Here is a 21,654-nt window from a genome sequence, read left to right as displayed (position 1 = left end):
AAGAAAATGAGATCAGTAGTTAAATGAAATGCCCACAGATCCCGGCCATGGTGCACAAGATCAATAAAGATGATAATGCGGAGAGGTGGGAGGACACTCGACCGGTCGCTTACTTAGGATTTACTTTGTCTTCCCGTGTCTTTCAGAGTGCTCTATGGAAACAAGATCACAGAGATTCCCCAGGGCCTTTTTGATGATCTCGTGTCTCTGCAGCTGCTGTGAGTATGATCCTTTCCTCTTCTTTATTTTGCACACTAGCTAGATTTACAGATTTTTCAGCTTCTGGTTTTAATATAATCATTCTTCCAGGAAAGCTCTGTGGGACAAGCTGGTCTGTTGTTCTTTCTGTCAGGCAACAGGGAGGCAAGGGCTGAAAAAAAGGAGGTGCCAGTGGTTTTATAGCTGAGTGTTTGTAACAGATAATGGACACAGAGGAGTGAAGTTTAAGGAGGAAATGGGAGATTGAGTGAAGTCCAGGAAAGGAAATTTGGTCACATTTGGCTGATGTTAAGGTGGGGATGCATTTTGATTATTTTTACAGATTTAGCATGTGTGGTTGGATATCTAGGTCCTTCAGGGCTACTGTGTTGCGAGTCCCTGCAATGGAAGCAAACTGGTGATTAGCGTTAAAGATCTTACTGTTACCAGGCATACCTAGTTCCATGTTTTGATTGTGCCAAATGTGGCTTAGTTGGAATATGTCTTTGTCCCTTCAGGTATTTTATGCTGTGTGTGACTTAATACACGGTTGAGATATGGGAGTGCAGTAACTTCCTTTAGAAGGAAATAAGCTTCTATTTCAGCCAGTCAGTAGAGGGGGCAGAAGTGAAGTTGAGTTTTATCTGTATTTCTAATGTTCTGTTTAGAGTCACAGATGATGCACTTGGAAAGACAGGGCAAGATATGAAATCAATCTGTATTGGTTTATATCACACTTGCATGTACGCACACACATAGAGCCCCAAATCAATAAACTATATAAAAATATATAATGAAATGTAGCTTTTAGACATACTATTTAAGTCTTTCTGACTATCTTGACACAACTAAAATTGAAAATTGAGAAGTTCATGATTACCAGTCAGTGTGTGTCACTGTGTGGCTGCTGTCCTTGCTGCAGCTTGCTAGCCTTGTATGCTGTACATATTAAACGTAGATTTAGGTTATTACTCTAGGATCAGAGCCAAAGAACTAAAATCATTGTGAAATAGTTGATGCTGCTCTACATGTTCAGCCAGAAGACTGTTCAGATGGGCAGTTCAGCCATAAGATCTTAATTGCAAACATGGACTGTCCTTCCCTAGAGCAAGATGAGCAAGAGCACATATGGTTTGGCTGTGACAAGCCTTGCGCCGCGACGGTGACAAGCTGTTCATCCCCTCCTGCAGACAGCCAGTTATTTTGCCTTGGCCTTTCGCACACACTTTTTCTGGCAGCTCCTTCCCTCTCTCCTGTCCTATACCCGACCATTTGCTACCAGGGCAGGGATTTTGTAGCCCAGCGTGTGCACTAGGAGAAGTGAGTGTCTTGAGGGGCCTTTGGCCTACCGTGCATGAGAACAGGCAGCGTGGAAGCTTGGAGGAGCTGGGGCTTGGCTCATGTTGGTACAGCTTGGCCAGCTCGTGTTGTGTTTGGTTCAGGGAAGAAGCTGCAAACAGAAGGCAAAACCCCAACTGAGAGCTTAGGCTGCTGAGAAGGAAACCAAGTATTTTACAGTGACAAGTTTGAAGTTGCTCACACAGTCGCTGCAGCTGAGCCAGGATATTTACAGGCGGTATCTTTCCCTGTGGAAAAAATAAGCATGACAACATATCAGATACATAATGCAGTGTCCTATAAATATGTGTTTCAAATAAGACTTATAAAAGTTTCCGCTGCCATATACCATAGTCCTTCTGTCTGTGTAGTGTAGGTTTTCAATGAGCTACGGAGTTAAGCAGTAATTTTTCAGTGTGAATTGGCTGAAGTGACACCTTTTGTTAAAGGAGGCAAAATCTATATGGCACAGAGCAGTTAGAATGTCTTGAACTGAAACCATTCGGATGATCTCCATCTGAGCAGATCGATGGAAGCAGGGAAGGCTCCAAAGGTGGCCGCGTTGCAGAGTTCCCAGACCGGTTCCTCCAGAGGTGTCGATGGCTTTTTGAAAATATCTGGAATGCAGAGTAGCTGTTGACAAGGCTGATGTTGAGCGAGCAGGGTTTAAATGCAAGCAAATGTTTGCACACTTTGCAGACCGTGGTTCTGAAGCAGCTATTATGGGATTGCTTGTAGTATTTTAATGGATATCTAAAAAACAAATGGCATTCATTGGTTTTAGACCTACTATTGAATAGTTGGAAAAATGCCCTGTGATTAGATCTGATTTAGTGTTCAGTGGGCTCTAGATTGGATTTCTTCTTATTAGTCTGGAGACACACTGATAAGAAGGCTCTGATTAAAGTATCCTGGTAGCCAGTGTAATTTCCTAAGCTTGAGATGAAGCATTTTTGAAAATACCTTGGAATTATGGAGAAGCAGTGCACACCGTCAAAAAAAAAGGAGTGGTTGTAGGTCCTGTATAAAATCTTAAGATTTTCCTTGGAAAGAAAAACACTGCTAGGAAATTGCAGAAGAGATAATACTGTTATTTGCTGCCTCAGCGAAGCCCCCCCGAGGTTGCTCAGAAGTCATCCCTGTGTCCGGGCGTGCTGTGGCGATGGGGCCAGCTCGTTCCTGCCTAGCCTGGCACAGCTGTGCCGTGCTCGGCCCCGCTGCCGTGAGCAGCACCGCGGCAGGGCCAGGGAAAGGAGGAGTCACCTCCGGCCTGGCAGCACCGGCGCCCGGCGCGGCTGCCTCCGTGGTTTGGGAGACGGGGAAGCAGGACAAGGCCGAGGGCATCGGAACCCCTCGGCTGTCAGGTAACGCTACAGGGGGCAGGAAAGCAACCAGCCACGGACAATAACCTCTTCTTTGTATTATTTTAACCCAATTGGGGTGAATTTAAAATGCAGTTTCTGAAGGCTTCATTACAATTAGTTCTCTTAAATAGCTCATGTTCCGTGCATAATATATGTAGTTCCCTGCAAATAACCACATAATTGGATTTCTGTTAATTTGCTGCTTTCACGAATCTTCTTATTGTTCCCAAACCTGCAGTTGTAACCAGCACAGCAGCAAAGGTCATAGCTGAGTCCACCTGCACGTGTGTTCCGGGGGCCAGGAGCGTTCCTTGGGCACCGTCACCTTCCCCAGGTGGTGTGAGGTGTTGGGAGACAGGATTCGAGGCGGCTGCGGTAGCCTTGGTGCAGCAGGCACACACCCTTCTTTTCGGCAAGATCTAGTGTCTGGATCAAGTGTCTTCTGAGAGTTTTAGTTGATTTGGATTTTAGGAAGCTCTTCTGTTTTCCAGAAAGGTTTAGGTTTGATTTTTTTTTTCCAAGAAAACTGTGACTTTTGTTGCCGCAAGAACCCCTTCAAGTTGGGGGAAAGTGGTTGCTTAATTCTCCTGGTTTGTCTAGCTTGTATCTGTGTATTAGAGGAATAGCAAGTCCTCTGGTTTACGGTGGGCGTGTTCTGCAGCCAGGAGCAGCAGCCGGTTGGAGTGCCAGCCCCACCAGCCTTACACCAACCTTGGGGTGCCTGGAAGCTGCCACCAGTGCAGATGTCCACCCCGTGGACCTTCTGGGTCTCCTGGAGGATGAGCAGGCTCTTGAGGGCCCCTTGAGCACGCCAAGCTCATGCCAGGAGCACATTTGAGCTTGGCTCTGCTCCCTTTTGGCCCCGCTGTGGCAGAAGAAGCCGGTGGTGGGTGACTTGCTCCGCGGGGAGCCGGTGCCCAGGGCGGGCTGCAGCGCGCGGAGGTTCCCGGCGCTTGGGGCGCTGCGGAGAACGGGCACCGTGTTTCGTCACCAGTCGTTTCCATGTCCAAGTAAAGGCACTTTCCTCCGTGCAGCCCTATTAAAGCAAACATTCTGAGGGCCTTTTTATTACAGTTAAACATTGAATGCTTCGTAATGCTCTTTTTCCTGGAACCCAAAGATACCATAAAATCTAATGTTTTAAGAGATTATATAGCAAAATAATATTAGGGGGATATAACCTCATTTTTCAAATGTCTGACAAGTATCGTTTTTCAATAAATGCTTTTCCTTGAGGAAATTTATTTTGCATAGTTACTGATCATGGAAGTGCTTGGGCTTGTTGATCTTACGTCTTCTGGTCAAGATCACCATGGTCAACTGGGCAAGCTCTGAGGGCGAGAAAGAATTTGTGGTCCGGTCTCTGTTTTGATGCTGCTAGAAGTACGGATAGTCCTGGGGTGTATAAAATAAGAAAGCAGTGGTATGTTGTATTCCTCTCCCTCATAAAATTAAGCCAAAAACTTCGAGATTTCTGCCTTTCCTTATGTGTATAAAGCCTTTGATCATCAGGGAGAACTCAGGATGTGCATCGTGATGGGAAAAAGACCAGTAATCACAATAGTACCAGACAGTGACATAGTGACAGGTAACTCCAAAAGTGATGAAGAATTAATCTTGCAGCTTGGTTAGAAGTAGAGCTAGATCTAATCTTTTCCATTTCAACTGACCTTTATTTAAAATAGACTTGTGTGAAGTGGCAAGTTGTGCATGTGCCTGCAAAACTCATTGCTTTTATCAGTCTTCCTGAAACTCAACCAGTCAAATTTTGATTTGGGTAATTTTCCTTTTTACCTGCCTTTTATGCTCTCTCTACTTTGCTTCATAGTGAACCCATATTTGGGCTTCCATATCTCTTCAGGGAGGTTGCTTGGAAAATAATTCCATGGCAGATTTGTCAAGTCTGAAGTGGTTGTGCTCATTTGTAATTCTAAACCGAATTCCAGTACTTAAGAGCTTAAAATAGTATCTGCCAAATATTCCTTGTGTACTTTTAGAGCTTGTTAAAAGCTCAAAGCAAATCCAGTGAAGTGCAAAGCTATGCAAAATATTTGAAAAAAGGAACACATACAGCATGACTGTAAAGCATGTACATCAATTCTAGTATTTTTGTATTATATACATAATGTTGTTATATACATTTTAGCATTAAACAGTGATACAAAATGCCGTAGGAATATGAGAGTTCAAAAAGATGGTTTTCCATTTCCAAGCCCCTTACAGTAGAGTAGTCTGTCCCCATAGTGATCTTTAAGCGATACCTAACATTTTGTTCCACGGAATTTTTCATTTTTGTCATGGCCAAGAGACCAAATCAGAGAGGTTGCAGCTGCATGGAGCCGTTTGCACAGGGGCAGGAGTCAAGCAGTGGAGGAGGTTGCCTGGAGAGCTGGCGCTGCCGCCGCTCCTGACGCTTTCAAGGCCGGTCTCAACCAAGCTCTGAGCAACCCAGTCCAACCCAGAGCTCTCTCAATTCCCAGCAAAATGCCATGCAGAAGCTTTACCTGGATTACTCAAAGTCCCGCTGGCCGTAGCAGATACCACGCGGACCCTCTATCCCGGGACAGACCCACTGAATAGCTTTCTTATTCTCAAGCTGTTCACCTCGAGCTTTTTTTTCCTTCAGATTTCTGCATTTAGGCTGCCGTTGCGATAATATTCCTAGACTCAATAAGTGCTGCTAAAGCAGGGGAGCAGCGTCTGCCAGACGCAGCAATGCGGTTACGGGCAGGCCCTGGTGGCAGGCTGCGGCCGCGGCTGCCTCCCGGTGTCACTTGGGCGATCCGCGCGGGCGCTTCCCGCCGCAGCGCCGGGCCGGGCGGCTCTGCTGACGCCAGCACGGAGCTGGGCTCTCCTGGCGGGCACCCCTGCTCCCTCTTGCGCAGAAAGAGGCACCGAGCGCGCAGGAGGTTGAGCAAGACCCGTTGGTTGCCCTGCGTGTGTGGGTTGTTCCGTGGTTGTCGGAGCCCAGCCGTGACCTGATCTGCAGCCGTGAGTCGGGTGCCACTGGTGTCTGAGGAACGGGGCTGTGGGCGCTGTGACAACGTCTGCCTGTAGCCCCCCGGCAGCAGCGCGGGGTCACGGGAGCGCCGTGTGCGTGTTGCTCAATGGGACTGGCAGGGCTTTGGGTGAGGAATGAGGGAGGCCTTTAAAATCCCTCCAAACAAGGATTTGTCAGGCTGTGCTCGGTGCTTCCTTTTTGGCTCATTATTCAGCTCTCAAGTTTTCTGTTCTAAGTGGGTTAGAATAAACATGTCATCCCCATGATCTAATCAGTGTCTATAAGTACCTCAAGGGAGGCAGGGAGGAGGATGGTGCTGGTCTCTTTTCAGTGGTGGCCACCGACAGAACTAGAGGTAATGACCACAAACTGAAGCACCAAAAGTTCCACAGGAACTTAAGGAAAATTTTTTTAACAGTGAGGGTGACAGAGCACTGGAACAGGCTGCCCAGAAAGGTTGTGGAGTCTCCTTCTCTGGAGATCTTCAAACCCGCTTGGACGCAGTCCTGTGCCACATGCTCTAGGTGACCCTGCGTGTGTAGGGGGATTGGACTAGATGACCTCTAGAGGTCCCTTCCAACCTTAAGCATTCTGTGATTCTGTGATTCTTTGATCATCATCCAGTTTCCTCAACACAGAGGAGCGCTTGCAGCTAGTTCAGGGGAGCAGGGCAAGGAGTTTGCACGGGGGGGTTACCAGCTGGAGTGAAGATGGGCTCTTTGGTGGTCAGGCATCATGTTAGGAAATGTGGATTTTAGGAGATGCCCAAACATTTGGACACAGTGAGGGGCAGTCACGCACGTTGCTCCTTGTCATTCCAGATCCTTCCGAGATGCTACTGGGCTCTAATATAGTTGTTTGGCCAATAGGGTGCTGCTAGACAGGACTCACCGCTGCTCCTCAGTGTCCCGAGGAGGTGGCCCTGGCCACGGTGCTTCCCTACGGAAGCTCCTTTTCAGCTCCTTTCCCCTGTTAAATCAATGTGCTAAACCAAAACACAACTCTGTATTCCTTACAAATCCCATAAGAAAATGCCAGAAAGAACATGAAATTTGTTGACCTGTCAGAATTATAAGCCCTGAGGAATGGTTTCGTCCAACTGAGTCCTTTCTCTCCTCCCCTGTAAGGCCCTTGAAGGTACATGAAGACTTTGGCCATAGGCTACTGCTGTCCAATAAAAGTAATACATATTTGAGTTTTGCTTTTACCCGTGCAAGTAATCAGTCCCCTTGTTCCTTGCAAGTCTCCCGTGTGTTTTACGCCTGCCTTTTTCCATTTCCCCACAGCACATGGGATGTGCTGCTGGACTTTTTAAATCTCCTTGTGGTGTTGTTGCTGTCATAAGGCAAAGCTGGTGGAACACACAGCGTCATCGTTCCTGCGCGATGTCCCTTGGGCAGGTTCATGTCCGTGTGGTCATTCCCGGTGCATCCTGCAGCGACGGCACCTCGCAGAGCTCCAGGATTGCCAGGCTGCTCCTGCAGTCCCCAGCTTGTGTAGCTCTTTGCTGAGGGTTTGATGGCTTGACTTCACTGAGCTGAAAATACAAACAGTGCTAAGGGTAAAAGCCATCCCCATTTGCTCTGAAAAAATCCCCATTTGCTCTGAAAAAAACCCCAAGTTTTTCCAATCGTTTTCTTTTTGGAGTTCAAAACCTCATTTAAATGTTAATCACTTGAAGCTGTGCTTGGGCATATAATTCAATTATGAAACCATCTTAATTGTGCAGATGGCACTTAGGATCTGATACAGCTGCGGCGCCCGTTCAGCGCGCGCTCGTCCGAGGGCTCCGCCGAAGCCCTCTTATTGCAGCGTGTGGGGACAGACTCCGCGGCACGGGCGGCCCTTGGGCTCCGCTCTGCGCCGCCAAACCGCGGCGGCGTCACCACACTGCTGTCCCCGCGGCGGCCTGCGCCTCGCCGGGGACCCCCTCCTGGCCTCCGCACGGCCAGGACGCGGAAACGGAGCCTGGAGTTCATAATCCAGCATCCCTCTGGGTCTGTGCGCTTCTATTCCGGCGTGGATTTTTATCTGCCTGTTGAATCCTGCGCCACATCTGGAAGCTGTGTGTGAATCTCCCTCGGTCGAGCTGACAGCAAAAAGGGGAAATTAATGGAAGTAACTTGCACTGTAAATTGGCGCAAAAGAAACACTGGGTAGATCTTAGTAAAATAACCCTGAAAGGTTCGTGTTGTCACTTCTTTAAGCACTGGCCTAATGACAATGAACCTTTGGTCTCTTTTAGAGCACAGTTCAGCATTTAAGCGAGCTCAGCATTTCTGAGTGCTCCAACAGACATCATTTTTTCATCTGTCTTTGTGTTAGTTTGGATCAATTCTCATCACTTTTAACTATATGCAAGGCCAGCCTTATGGACCTAATTAGTAATTATCTGCCATTAGTGGGGCTGTGACAGCTGAGAAGGATTTAACAGAGACCTGGAATTTCCATTGGGTGCAGTATCCCGAGGGGCTATTCTGATAGAGCCAAGGGGTTTGAAGGGGGTATGAACATTAGGGCTTCTGGCCAAAGCTCATCCGCTAACTTTCACTGAGCAGCAGGAAAACTTGGTAGTTTTCTGCTTTCTTGCAGCTTCTCATTTTTTTTTTTTCCATCTCACTGATTTCTGATCAGAAATACAATATTAAAATATCTCATGGTCCACCCAGTATGGCCATGTCTGTGTAATTTTGAGTTCAGTTACAGTCTGTCCTCTTTAGATGCAGGTGTTGCACACCTGTCTGTTCTAGAGGTGCAGGATAGGTGTTGTCCCCATCACCACGCTTCGTGCTTCAGCAGAGGTGTCCGTGTGTCTGCCCCTCTACACAGGGGCAGTTTCCCTGGTTTGTATTTTAACTCCTTACAGAAGTGGCGCTGATGATATCGCCATGGATAGAAATGGAATAGAAACAGTCCTACAAAACCGATGCCAGGAAAACTTGCCCCTGTGCAAATTCTCATTGCCTGTGTTGGGTTTATTCGTGTTTTGTAAAAAGAGATCAGAGAAGGACCTCAAACCCCTCGTGCTCATTGCAGTCCCAGGCTGCCTTTGGGCCGAGGACTTGGCTCGCAGCAGTCGGACCTCAGGCCCATGCTGAGCATTTGCTCAAACCCAGTCGCTGCTGCCTCCTCCTAAAGCCTGGCTCGCCTGTGCTTTATGGAGAAGCCAGGCTTGAAGGAGAAATGCATAATGCATGAGCACCGGGGGAATGGATATTGCTTTGGCTTGGACATAGGGAAGGCTATAGAAGCAAGTTAAAAGATGACATTGCTGTTGGAGCTAAATCTCACTGTATAATGCGTTGGTGGAACTGCTCCTACATCATAATGTGAAAATCACCCGGTAACTTCTGGTGGAGTCAGCACAAGTATGGATTAGATGCCACATAATTACCAGTCACAAAAATATATATTACAGTGGTGTCATACTAGTGCAGTTTATGATTTTGTATAATGAAAAAAATATATAACTGCATTTATCCATCACTGTCTTCTATGGGTCCTTCTCTTATAAAGGCCTCAAACTGCTTTTTCCATGGCACATCCACAAACCCAAGTGACTGAAGAGTGCTTTTCTGGGGGCTGGTGGGGCGAACGCTGTTGTGACCTTCTCTTGTTTCCTGTTTAAGATGCTGTATTGGCTTGCAAAGGAGTGGAAGATCCCTTTTCCTTTCTAGCGCTAAAAACATTTGCTTCTGATTTATTATTGGTGTGTGGCACCTTGCAGAGGGCCTGGCGAGCCCCGCTGTTGCAGTATGAAGCCTTTTTTTCATTGCAGGTCGTCTCCTACTAATTTTCCTTCCAAATGGTATATTGCACATATGCAGATGACAGTGAAAATTCATGTGTGCTCCTGTCTGATGGTCTCAGAGAGAGATCCAGGTTGCTGTTAAGTTTATATGTACTTGGCACTGTTGATAGGACTCTGGCTAGGTAATCCTGGAGAATTTGCAGTAGTACTGTCCAAGGTTTTCTGACTGAACTGATTAAATTCTGCTGACTAGTCATTGTGTGGATGGGCAGAATAAATGAAAAAGATACCTAAATTGCTGTTTGTGCTGCTCTTTGATGCTGCACAGGATTGTGTCATAACTGGCATGAAGCAGGTTCATGGAATTGCAGGATAAGTTAGAAGAGACCTCTTGAGCTCTCGCTCAAAGCGGGGCCAGCAGTGGGGTCTGACCAGGTTGCTCAGGGGCTCTATCCAACCTGGTCTTGAAAACCTCCAAGGATGGAGACTGCGCAAGCTCTCCGGGCAGCCTGTGCCCCTGCTTGTGACCTTGCCTCTCAGTATGTTTAGTCCAGACCCTACGCTCTTTTCAGAATCACATTTTCTGTCCTCCCCTGGTAGAAGTAACTCGACGTGCTTGGCACAAGATGTGAAACTTCACACATGCCATTTAGACTTAGAAAACTGCTGGTAGAGGAAGGTGAAAGAAGATTCTTGTTACTGAGTGTGTGTGTGGATGGGTGGATGGAGTAGTGAGACAGGCAGTATTGGCCATCCCTGTGTATATTCCACTTCCATTGGCAGAACATATTGTCTGAAGTTGTCTTTAAATATATATGTGGAATTTGGAATAAATCTGGGGAGTTCTACATAAAAAAATAATGTATTTTAAGCTAGCTAGCACAGTTACATGTCTGCATATTCCTCTGGGTATGAAAGTGCTGGTGTCGACTGTGGTATTCTCATTTTTCAAGTGTAGCAAGCAAATGAATGCCTTCAAATGTGGGGTGGCTTTGGTTGTCTGGGTTAAGGTCTTTTTGGATTCACCCGCAAGTTCACTCTGTCTATATTTGATTATTGCAAGATGACTGAATTATAAACCTTTCCTCTGTTTTCAGGCTTCTCAATGCCAATAAGATCAACTGCCTGAGGGTAAACACGTTCCAAGGTCTGCATAATCTCAAACTGCTATCTCTTTATGACAACAAACTGCAGACCATCAGCAAGGGGCTCTTTGCACCTCTCCGATCGATCCAGACGCTGTGAGTATGCAGGCATAGCACAAATGACAGCTCTCCTTTTTTCCCCAAAGATGTTGCCTGTCTTTGCAAAGGATTTGCCTCTGACATTAAGACAGTTTGGAAGGGACCTCAAGGCAGTAACCCCTCCTTTTCTGCAGAAATAAAAGGAGCCAGGAAAAGGGAAGAATTGCATAAATTCAGCATAGCCACATATTGCTACATTCTGCCCTTAGAAATACAGCTGTCATAAGTGTATTAAATTCCCCTAATAATTCATTTATGTTGTTCATTAGGAAGATAATACATGAGTTTGGCTCTGTGCAATAGATGAACAGCAGACTGGTTAAAACATTGCCTAATGCTTCTTAATGAGCTGATGAGTCAGTATCCCTCCTCCCCAGGGCTGAGTCCTGCTCCGCAGTTCATGGCTTCTGGAACTACGTTTCAGCTGACATTCCACTTAGGGGAAATGATGCATTATATTGTTTGATCCATTAAGAAAATCCACTAAACATTTTCTGAGAGTATTTGAATTCAAGGCATTAGTAGTAGGAGAAGAGGGATCAGAAATGAAATTGGAAGCAAAAGTACAGAAATGACTTGATATTTCACAGAGTAAGATTTTATCCTAAAACTGTGAGAAGATAATAAGATAATAGTAATCCTTCAAGGCAGCCTGATATGAACAAAACCAAGAAACAATCCCTTCAAATGGTATTTTGTGCATGTATTTTCATATGTTTTGTGTGTGTGTATTTATATATAAACCTCCTTGCATTTGATTATGTAGCAAATATATACACACACACACACACTTTGATAGTCCATATGCACTACCTGTGTGAATTTTTCAAATATTTTCATCTCATAAAAATGAACCCGTAGGGTGGTTTCTAGCAGCTTGCTACCTTCTGCCTCCTCATGGTTCCGCAAGCTCAACCTTAACTTGCCAAAGAGATGTGGCCAGCAGCGCTTCCCGCAGAGCATTCGGGCGTTGGGATAATCGCTTCCCTGGCGAGTAGCACGTTTGTCACTTGGAGGGCAGGGAGTATCCCCCCCGTCACAGCCTCTGCTCTCCTGCTTTAGCTGCTTCAAGCAGTGGATGTGTGTGCCTAGATAGACGTACAAACGTACGTATTCACACACAAGCAAGGGAGATAAACAAGGTTCATTTACAGAGGTGTTTAAAATAGGCCAATTCAGTGACAGGCCCTGCCCTATTGCATTTTATATGTTCTGTTAAGCGGCAGTTCTTAAATGTAACTGCAAATGGGAGAGAAGTTTTATGGAGGGGAGAAAAAATACACAAATAGTCAGAGGAGAGAGGTCTTTTGAGAATATACCTTTACCCCTCTGTCCAAAACGAGACTGAAGCACGTGTCTTTTCCCAGTGTTCCCAGTTAATGTAGGGCCCTGAAGCCAAAGAGTTGGGTGCAAGTGCACTTAGCAGAGATCAAAATCAGCCCCTGAAAGAGGCCTGCTGCAGTGCTCAGCTCTGTCAGACAGGAGTCATAACAGCAGCAACGAAGGGCTGTTTTACTCTAAAACACTCTAGAGGACTTTGCTGATAAAGTCTAACTCTAGTCAGTTAAAAACTTTGCTTTTCTGATTTGTGGGCATATGTCCTGCAAATGCTGGGGACTGCATAGGTTACTTGGCATTAACTATTTACTCTGAAAAGTAAAGAATTCTGATCCAGCAGGAAATGCCTAACGGCGAATTCTGTTAGGCATGCTGAGTACAGGTAAACATGAATTTCCCCTCTGAGGAAAGACCTCTGTATCATTTCTGGCTTTGCCCGCTGATCCAAGGCACTCAGCCACAGTGTGGTCCCTTGCAAGGTGAACTTGCCAGTAAACTGTCCTTTAGCCCAGGCTCCACAAGGATCCCTCAGGCAGTGCCTTCCCTCGCAGACATCGTACCCGGTGCTCGGGAGACAACACCCGGCGTTGCAGACAGGAGGTCTGTGTCCTTTAAAGCAGGCTTTGCTGTATTAATTTCTGTTTCCTCCGTGCAAGGACTTAATGAGCCACGACATGTGGTAGCTCTCAGGACGCTCCATTCACGGGCAGCTCCGCGCGGCTTCCGCCAGGCCCGGCCTCTCGGCCGCTTATTCAATTACCCGACTCTTCAGGTTTGCGTTTGTGATGGAGCACAGTGTCACAGGTCACTTCTGATTAAACATCCCATCCTTCTCGCAGACATTTAGCTCAGAATCCATTTGTGTGCGACTGCCATTTGAAGTGGCTGGCTGATTACCTGCAGGATAATCCGATAGAAACCAGCGGCGCTCGATGCAGCAGCCCGCGTCGCCTTGCCAACAAACGCATCAGCCAGATCAAGAGCAAGAAGTTCCGCTGCTCAGGTAATTCATTTATCCAGCCTGTACTGCACTTGCAATTCAGAAATAAGCAGCTCCAGAGAGCCTGCTAATCGAATCTGTGGGACAGTGTTTGCTATAATGGATATTATGGAGCATCTTTTAAAATTAAATTTGGAAAATTGAGTTAGTTCCCCAGAAAACCAATTACCTTATGAATTAAAAAAAAAAAAAAGGCAGGCTGTCTTCTGGGTCTCAAAGAAATAAAAACAAAGAAAAGGGAGACGCTTGTGACATTTAATTTTAAAAGGATTGCTAGCTTATGAAATGTCTAAGGAAAACAGTGGAGATGTATATGAATCCGTGTGGCAAATGTCATATTTTGGAGGGGTGGAAGCTGAGTGGATCTTCATGCAATTTGTGTTCTGGAAAAGCCCTTGTTGACCTGGGTGGCAGCGGAGCTGCAGCAAGGGCTGGGACCCAAAAGGCTGCAAATACTCTGGGCCAGATGTTTATACCTCTGACAGGGGCATTTCTGACCTAGGATGTGGGTCAGGCTGGTGCTGGGGGAATGAAGGGGGCTCCTATATGTCCTGTTTTTGTTCTGCATAACTACCGTGTGTTGATTCATATAAAACAAGCTGTTGAAGTTGGTGCCATTTTCATCTTCAGCAATTTTTGAATCGTCACTTGTATTGCTGTTTGGTGAGAAGATTTTGTCTGGTGAGCTAGATGGAAACATTACCTGCAAATAATGTGCAAAGGAGCAAAACCACCTCTTCCTGAACCCTAACCCTTTATTTATGGTCTAGCTTTTGATAAAAGGACGTTTATGATCTTATTCAGCACAACTGAGCAGACTGTTTCTTCATGTGTTCTTTCTATTGGTTGTGTTTCAGATAACTGCATTTCAGATACGCTGTAAAGACAAGCAGGTTTCAGTGGGAAAATCCATTAGTGTATTGAGAAGAAAAATGACTGTTATTGATGGAGTATCTTGCAGTGTTTTCTATAGAAATTGTTGTGATTTAGGCTCTTCCCCTCTGGAAAAAATACCATGATTAATTGTGTTTGTGGTGGTAAAAGGCTGATGACACTAGATGGGGATGCAGCACGGCGCTGAATGGCAGCAGCCCAAAGCAAACCCTCTGCAAGCAACGTGCTGAGCTCAACCCTCTCTTTAGGAGGAGACTAAAATAAGGGTAACTTCATTTGCAGTCAGTTCTGGGGCGCGCTCGTTCAAATCCTCAATCGTTTGTGTCTCGAGCCACCGAATTTCTATGCAAAACTGAAATTATGACATACTTGTTTTTTGGATTGTGTCTATTATAGTAACAAGATAATTAGTCAGTAGTACTCATATTTAAAGAAGGTTGAAATGAATATGCATAAATATAATTTAGAAAAGCAAGTGCACTGCAGAAGCAGATCAGTATAAATCTGTTTGCCGTTGTTTTCTCTTCTGCTTTTATTAATGGGCTGGAGAAATTAATGTGTTGTGTATGTGTATGTATTTCTTCAGCAGGCTATTGGCTCTTGGATAAGGCAAACACCATCTGATACCGTTTATGAAAGGTCATAGCTAAAAGGGCGGCAGTGCCAAACGCTGTACCTGGTGATGTGGAGAATAATATTTTGTGTGAGTTCTTATCTTGGGGGGCCTTTCCTGGAGGCTTTAGGCTGTTTCTTCCTTGTTATCCAGTTCTGGCAGTATATGAAAACCACATGGAAAAGGCATAAACCTGGCTTAAGAAGGCAGAGGACAAGGATTGTGCGGCCTCAGAATAAAGATTTCAGCTGGATGAGAGTTAATTCTGTTCAAAAGCTCAGTCGAGACGTTATCCCTGCCTGTGGAATCTCCAAGTGCCGATGGGACGCGAGGCAGTCGGCATCGTCTGCTCTTGTGAAACGGGCGGCTTCTAGTGGCGCGGGAGAGCCCCAGGCTGCGAATCAGTGCAGAGAACAGGCATCCTTGGCACCCGCTCTGCTCGAGTTCCCTTGCAATCCTGGCTGGTTCAGACTTGGCGCTTAGCAGGAATTTTCCAGGTTTTCCTTTTGAGGGGTCCGTTTCATCCCAGGATGTAACACAGCAGATCTCTGTGCAGAGAAGCCCGGGAGGTGCAAGTCGTGGCCATTCAGAGCGAGACTCCTGAGCGGTGCTTTGCGTTGCCCAGGGACAGGACAAAGTGATGCAGGTATCTAGAATACCTTTTTTTTTTTTTTCGTATTTTTCAGCTTTTAACTGCAGCTCCCTATTATCCTTTTGGATAGTCCTTAGCTGGAAGAGCATTCCTTCTTTTTCAGATTCCTCAAGGCACTTTTCTCCATTTCTGTTTCCTCTCTGAACGCAATGACTCAAAGTTTTACTGGGAGTGATGAAGTAACATTTGCAAAGGTTATGAGTTGTCATAGGACAGGGATTCTGTGCAACTGGAAGACAATGTACATTATTCTTTTTAGAAGGAGAATTGGAAGCATTATACCATGAAATGAAGGAACAGCAGGGGAACAGGCAAGTTTTTGCCTGCAGCTATGAGACAGGCAAAGCTGCTGGTTGTAATGTCTAGTAAGTTTAAGTCTCGTGTGGTTTTTTCCTTCCATTTAATGTGATGAACCAAAATAATAATAAACTGTCTTCTTGTTCAGCCCTTCCCCCAGATGTTGAATCTGAGACTAGATAGGAAATTTCTTGGAAGAGAAACCAGGGGAATGGGACCAGTCCTCTCTTCTGCTGACGAAGTGAAAATACCGTCTTTTTCAGTAGCAACAACAAAATCCTGCCGATGATTTGCTTTTTGGCTGCATCTGCCTACTGTGACCAAGGATCCAGCGTGAAGTCCCTGGAGGCTCCCGTTTGTAGGAACAGAGGGAAAAGAGCAAGACAAGCCTTGTGCGCGGTAGCGTTTGCTTTCGTCCCCTGTGCTGCAGTTCTGCTCTCCAAGCAGCGCTGGCTGCGGGAGGGAGGACGAGGGCTCCAGGAGCAGATTGTGCCGTCTCTGCGGCAGCTTCCTGGCACTCGCGGCGTTGGCAGGATCCTTGCTGGCTGCACAGCACCCCGTGAGCTCGTGCAGAGGGCTGCCCTCCTGCTCCGGAGGCCCTCTTTTCCCCACTGCGATACGCTTGTGTTGTGCAGTGTGTTGTGTATTTGGAAAGTGATAAAAGGCCATACCACCACGGACCATTTCTGACAGTGATCAAAGCCTGTGTGCATCTGTGAGGATCACATCACTGAAGCCTTTTCTAGCTGTTAGAAATAAGAATTGGGTTCCTAATCGAAGCCCTAAGCATTAAGTCTGTCCTACTGCTTCCTCCTGCATTGGAGCATCCATGTGATCTGCTTTTAATTGGCTGCTTCAGTCCCAGAGAGGGCTGCAGCCCCTCGAGTAACAGCAGGAGGACAAGGAAGCACCTGCCTGTGCAATTCCCTCCCTTTGGGATGCTGTCTCTTGCTAACCCAAACCAAAGCCAGCCTCAGTGACACCTGGCCTGCCCCGAGCGCGTGTCCTACCGCTTGTGTTACCCCTGTTACGGTCAGAGCATTGCCAGCACCTTGCAGACCCCTCAAAAATACGGTCGGATGAAGTTATTTCCCTATGTGAAGTGGTCCCGTGTGGTGGGTTAGGGTTAGGGGAAGGGATGAAATCCCGTTGCCACTGCGTGTGCTGAGTTGGAGTTGGCACTCGCGGGAAGCGCCAGTTCAGCACTGTGTTGTGAGCGCCGAGGTCCTGAGGAGGACGAAGGAAGTAACGGGAGAGACGTCGGCACGGAGAGAGCTGCTCAGCTAAAGGCAGCGCGAGGACGCTGGAGTCTGCGGCTGGGCAGTGAGTGTCCAGGTGAGCCTGTCTGCTGGAGGCGTCGCGCGCTCACCAGGTGCATGAAATAGGGCCCCATTCCTAGCAAACCTCAGATTCAAGAACAGATGACAAACATCTCTCTGATACCAGAGCGGCATCAACATTGGCACCAAATCATACAATTTTGTGTGGGTATAGAATATATCTAAAAGGGTTTTTTTTTCCTCTTTTTTTCTTTTTTTTTTAATAGAACTGTCAATGCTTATGACTATTAATACTCCTTTTTCAATGTGTTTTGCAAAATTTATGTAGAATGATCTTTATATACAACCAGCGCTTATGATTTTTTTGAAGTGTAATTTTCTGTGCACAGAAGAGTATTGTGCTGCCCTAATTTTTATAATCTGCCAAAAAAAAAAGAAGAAAAAGAATCTGCTTTGTTCCTTCACATTTGTTGCAGTAGTCTGCAACAAGTGGAAAGGCCAGAAAGTGCCTTTGGAGTATCTCACCTCTCGGGTATTCAAGGAGTATAAATTAGGGTTTTGGCAGCCTCCTCTTTATGCACTGGTACCTCTTGTTCGTTATTAGCTCAGGCAGCTACCGAGGGCAGTGCTTAATTAGTGCAGCAGAGGAAGAGAGACTTGTTCAAAACATTCTCCAGGGGCTTCCCAGGACTATGTTTGCAGGGGTTTGGCCAAACTCGTTCCTAGTAAGACTGAAAGAGTTCATTGACATAGAAATTACCGAATTTATTGCAGAGATCCTACTTAATACTAAAATCACTCTATGCTATATAAAACCATTTGGAAGATAGGAGATATTGCATTGCTTAACAGAGCACCCTGGAGGGAAGTATTCCAAGAACCAAGGCCAGAGCTGATGCATTATTACATTATTGGCAGGAATGCTAGTTACGTGTTTAGTTTCCAAATAAGAGAGGTATGGATACCAGGTTCATGCATGCTTTGAATGAGTCATGAAATAAAGTTAATAATATGATTTTGTTTCATTTCGCATGAGTCAAGCAAGAAAATTAATAATCCAGTTTTTGTATCAGTGAAAACTGAATAGTTCGGCGGCTTTGGGGGCAAAAAGTTTAATTTTTTAAGCTTCCTTTAAAACGCTGCTGTACTTTATTCCTTAGATAACATAAAGAACGTAAATAAGGCAAATGGTGTTGTTTTTGGTGCAGTAAGCACGCAAACTCAGAGCATGATGCAACTAAGGTCACAGTGTACTTGGTTCCTGGCATTCCCCAGTAATTTGCACCTTGTCTTTCTGCAAAATGATGCTGGTTCGTAACAAGGCGCTGAAGTGGAGCCCCCCGCTCTGTTACCTGTCCTCTCTGTTCAAGTTCTCCCCTTGTTCTCTGCACAGGCCATGAGTAACCTGCCTGACGCTGACTTTGTTCTTTGTGCAAACCCCTTCCTAAGGAGAGTGGCCTTCTTTTAAGGCACCAGCATTGACCTTCAGTGAAGTTCAGCGAAATGTTCCGGGTTGTTCGTAGGAGCGTCGACGTCCTCCCTCGATGGCTTTGCCCACGACTGCGTTGGGAGTGTCACTCAGAAGCGCACTCCCCTGGCCTGGTCTGCAGTTAGTTAAGTCGATGGCAGTTTTGTTTGGGTGGGAGCTCTCAAGGCAGGCCTGAATGCCCTGCTTGGTTTGCCAGGGTTGCAAAGGAGTGAAGCTCCGTGAGGTGATCTGGGTTGCAGGGACAAGGAATACTTCTGCCAGCCAGTGGTGGGCGAGACCCTACGAATATTATGCAAGCAATGAAAAATAGTCCTGTTTCCCTTATGTATGGCTTTAGCAACATGTGTTTTCTATGGTGTCTCAAAGTGCGCTTAAGAAAAAAGAAAAAGCGTTGGTAATTATAGACCATCAGCATGAGTGCCACCAGCATGAGAGACTGGTGAGACTTCACGGGGAGCATTTATGGCCAAAACGTGGCCATTGGCTCAACTCCACTATTGCTCATGGTGTGAGCTGTGCTTTTTTAGGATTGGCTTTTGAATGATGGGGGAAGACCAGGTGGCATTTGTACTGAACGGGCACCCCGGCAGGGCACGAGCAGCATCAAGCAGGCGTTTCATGTGCGGCGGAGGGAGCTCCGTGCAGGCCCTGGGTAGCCTTGTCCATCGCGGTAGCTCTGTCTTGGCCGTCCCGCGGGCTCTGCTCCTGTCCACTAACCCAGTCGTGCTCCAGGGAGCTCCTGCGCCGCCTGCGTCCAGCACCTCTTTGCATGGGTGGAATGGAGAGCAGCTCTCGGGGGAACCTTCGGCTTGTGCTTCTCCGTGCTGCTTCCTCTCAACGCTCTTCTCTCTCTGGCGCTGCCTAACTCTGACTCTGGCTCTCCGTGGGGTTTTCCTTTGTGCTTGATCTAACCATGTGGTAGAACGATACGAATGGAACATGGTTCTGTCAAGCACCATGGAAGGCTGCATACTGCCTGCCGCATGGCATGCTCGGATACTTCTGCTCTCCTCACGGCCGTCAAAAGGTGAGAAATTCCCCGTTTCTTGCAGGAAGAGTGGAAAAGCGATGTGTGTTGCTTACCCGGACCCACGGGCACCTGCGGGACACCAGGGGAAGCCCTGAGACTAGTGATGTTTGGAAGAGGCTTCCCCAGGGGCTTGCATGCAGAATAACCCGTCCCAATAATTAATCTGTTCAATTTTTATTAGAATGAACAAGTTAGACAACCTGTTGAGCAGCTTAATTCCAGCCATACCTCCAGGGCTGAAAAATCATTTTTGTGTAACTGCATTAGAAAAGAGTCACCCAAGTGCCTCTGTGGTGAGCTGCCGAGCGAGCCCTGCCGCCCAGGGCACCCTTCGGGTGCTGCTGGTGCGAGGAGCTGCTGGCGAGGGCCCGGCCTGAGCTCCTCAGCCTCAATGTGCTGCCGTTTGGTTGCAAAGAAGGACGCAGCAGCGGAGCCGCGGGAGGCGCCACGCAGCCTTGCCTTGGACCTCCTGAACCAACATGGGTGACACGGCCCTCTGGAAACATCCTGAGCACCCGGGAGTTACCCACGGCAAACGGAGTCGGCACCCGCAGCGAAGGGCGCCTGCTGCACCCGCTTCACCAAGCACCGCAGAGCCGTGCGCGGGCGATTCCTCACTGGGCGTTACTGCCCCTCCGAGCAGCCTCGTGACCAGCGTGTCGTGGAGCCGTCTGTGACTGCTAGCTTTTCTCTCTAGCTGTTGATGGAATTAATGCTTCTGGAGTGAAATTGTGGCCAAGAATGTTCCTGGTTTGTGCTCAAAAAACAATGAGAATTTTGATTTAGTGACTGCAGAGCAAGTGCCTAGATTTATTTTTTTTCTTTGGAAATTGCACTTATGGCAAAGTGTTTTCCTTCATGATCTTATTTTGGGTGCCAAGTCTGAGATTACTGGATCCAGGTTTTCTAGCAAGTGTGCATCAAAAGTCAACACTGAAGACCCTGACAAGACAGCCTGTTTTTTTTTTTTTTTTTTTTTTTTTTTCTGGTGTCGCAGATGATCTAGCTCTCCTTTGGTGTCCTTTGGGAATTACCAAGTGTTAAAAACTGAAAGCAGGTTTGCTAAACGCCACTTATAAAGAAAAATAGGGGAAAAAAATGTTTGCTTTGTTACTCAATATCTCTATATGAGTATTAGAAAGATACCTCATTTTTTTCAGCGTGTTTTTCAGTGTGGTGGGTGTGTTTGTTCTGTAATACTGAAGTATTAGAGTACCCTGGTACCTGAGAATGTTGTTGCCTAATGTGTGAAGTGAAAATGTTACTGCTGTAATTGGTAATTTGGATAAGCAGCGTTGCTATCTGTTAAACATAGGCCTTAACTGTTTCCTTGGCTGCTCATTTGACAGCAAACTCCCTTCCTTTTCCTCAGGGGAGTTCCTAGGAAGTCACGTTCTCCTGCTTGCAGGGGCCGTGAAGGGCCGAGCGCTTCCCTGCTGCAGGGAAGGGCGGTCAGGCTTCCCGGTGCCTCCGGCCTCTCCTCCCCACGCGGCTCCCGGCTGGTTCTGCGGAGCGCAGGGGGCCGTTCCCCGTCCTCCCGGGGTGTCCCAGCGAGCTCAGGGTGCAGGTGAAACAGCCAATTTGCTGTGGTCCCTGGCGGTGATTCCTGCCGTCCCTCGGGCTGGTGGGGGCTTGATGAGCACATACCTGCAGTCCGGGGCTTCTGGCCCTGTGCTTACCTTGAGAGATCCATCCCTGAAAAAGAGATGGAGAAAGAAGGAAGAGCACAAGGAAGAGCTTGCTTCCTCGGGGACTCCCTGCTGGGGACCAGCCTCGTCACCTCCCTGTGGCCAGCGTGGTGGGAACAGCAACGTGGTTCTCACCCTGAGTTGGGCTGCTTGGTTGCCTGGAGCAAATTACTCTCTATTTGCCCTGCCAAAAGGCTGGAAACAAAACCAAGGCCAATTTTCATCCTCTGATTTCAGACTCCTCTTTTTCTCCTCCACAGATCATTCCCCCCACCCCATCCTTTTTCCATAGAAAGGTGAATCTTGTATCTAGAAGCAGGCTAAAAATTATATTTAATAAAATTTTACCCTGTGTAACTTAATGGGTTTATAGTTTCAAGGAGCATTTTGACAATGAGAAATAGAGGAGTTAGCTTCTGGATTTCCATGTCCCTTGCTGAGCATGGAGTAATTTTAATGATTTTTTTCAAGGTGTAA

General features: G+C 46.8%; 1 protein-coding gene across 1 annotated transcript in view; it reads left to right on the top strand.

Annotated features, from left to right (window-relative positions):
• SLIT3 (slit guidance ligand 3) overlaps window positions 1–21,654 on the top strand; it is a 353,962-nt gene that overhangs the window by 235,761 nt on the left and 96,547 nt on the right. The window contains exons 12-14 of the mRNA XM_088522712.1: window positions 147–218; window positions 10,750–10,893; window positions 13,074–13,237. Coding sequence (XP_088378838.1) covers window positions 147–218; window positions 10,750–10,893; window positions 13,074–13,237 — 380 coding nt within the window. The remainder of the gene's footprint in view (window positions 1–146; window positions 219–10,749; window positions 10,894–13,073; window positions 13,238–21,654) is intronic.

The sequence above is a fragment of the Tinamus guttatus genome, unplaced genomic scaffold, assembly GCF_059628265.1.
Source record: "Tinamus guttatus ecotype Peru unplaced genomic scaffold, ASM5962826v1 Tinamus_guttatus_pri_ptg000155l, whole genome shotgun sequence".
Taxonomy (NCBI): Eukaryota; Metazoa; Chordata; class Aves; order Tinamiformes; family Tinamidae; genus Tinamus; species Tinamus guttatus.
This window is presented reverse-complemented; position numbering and strand designations above follow the sequence as displayed.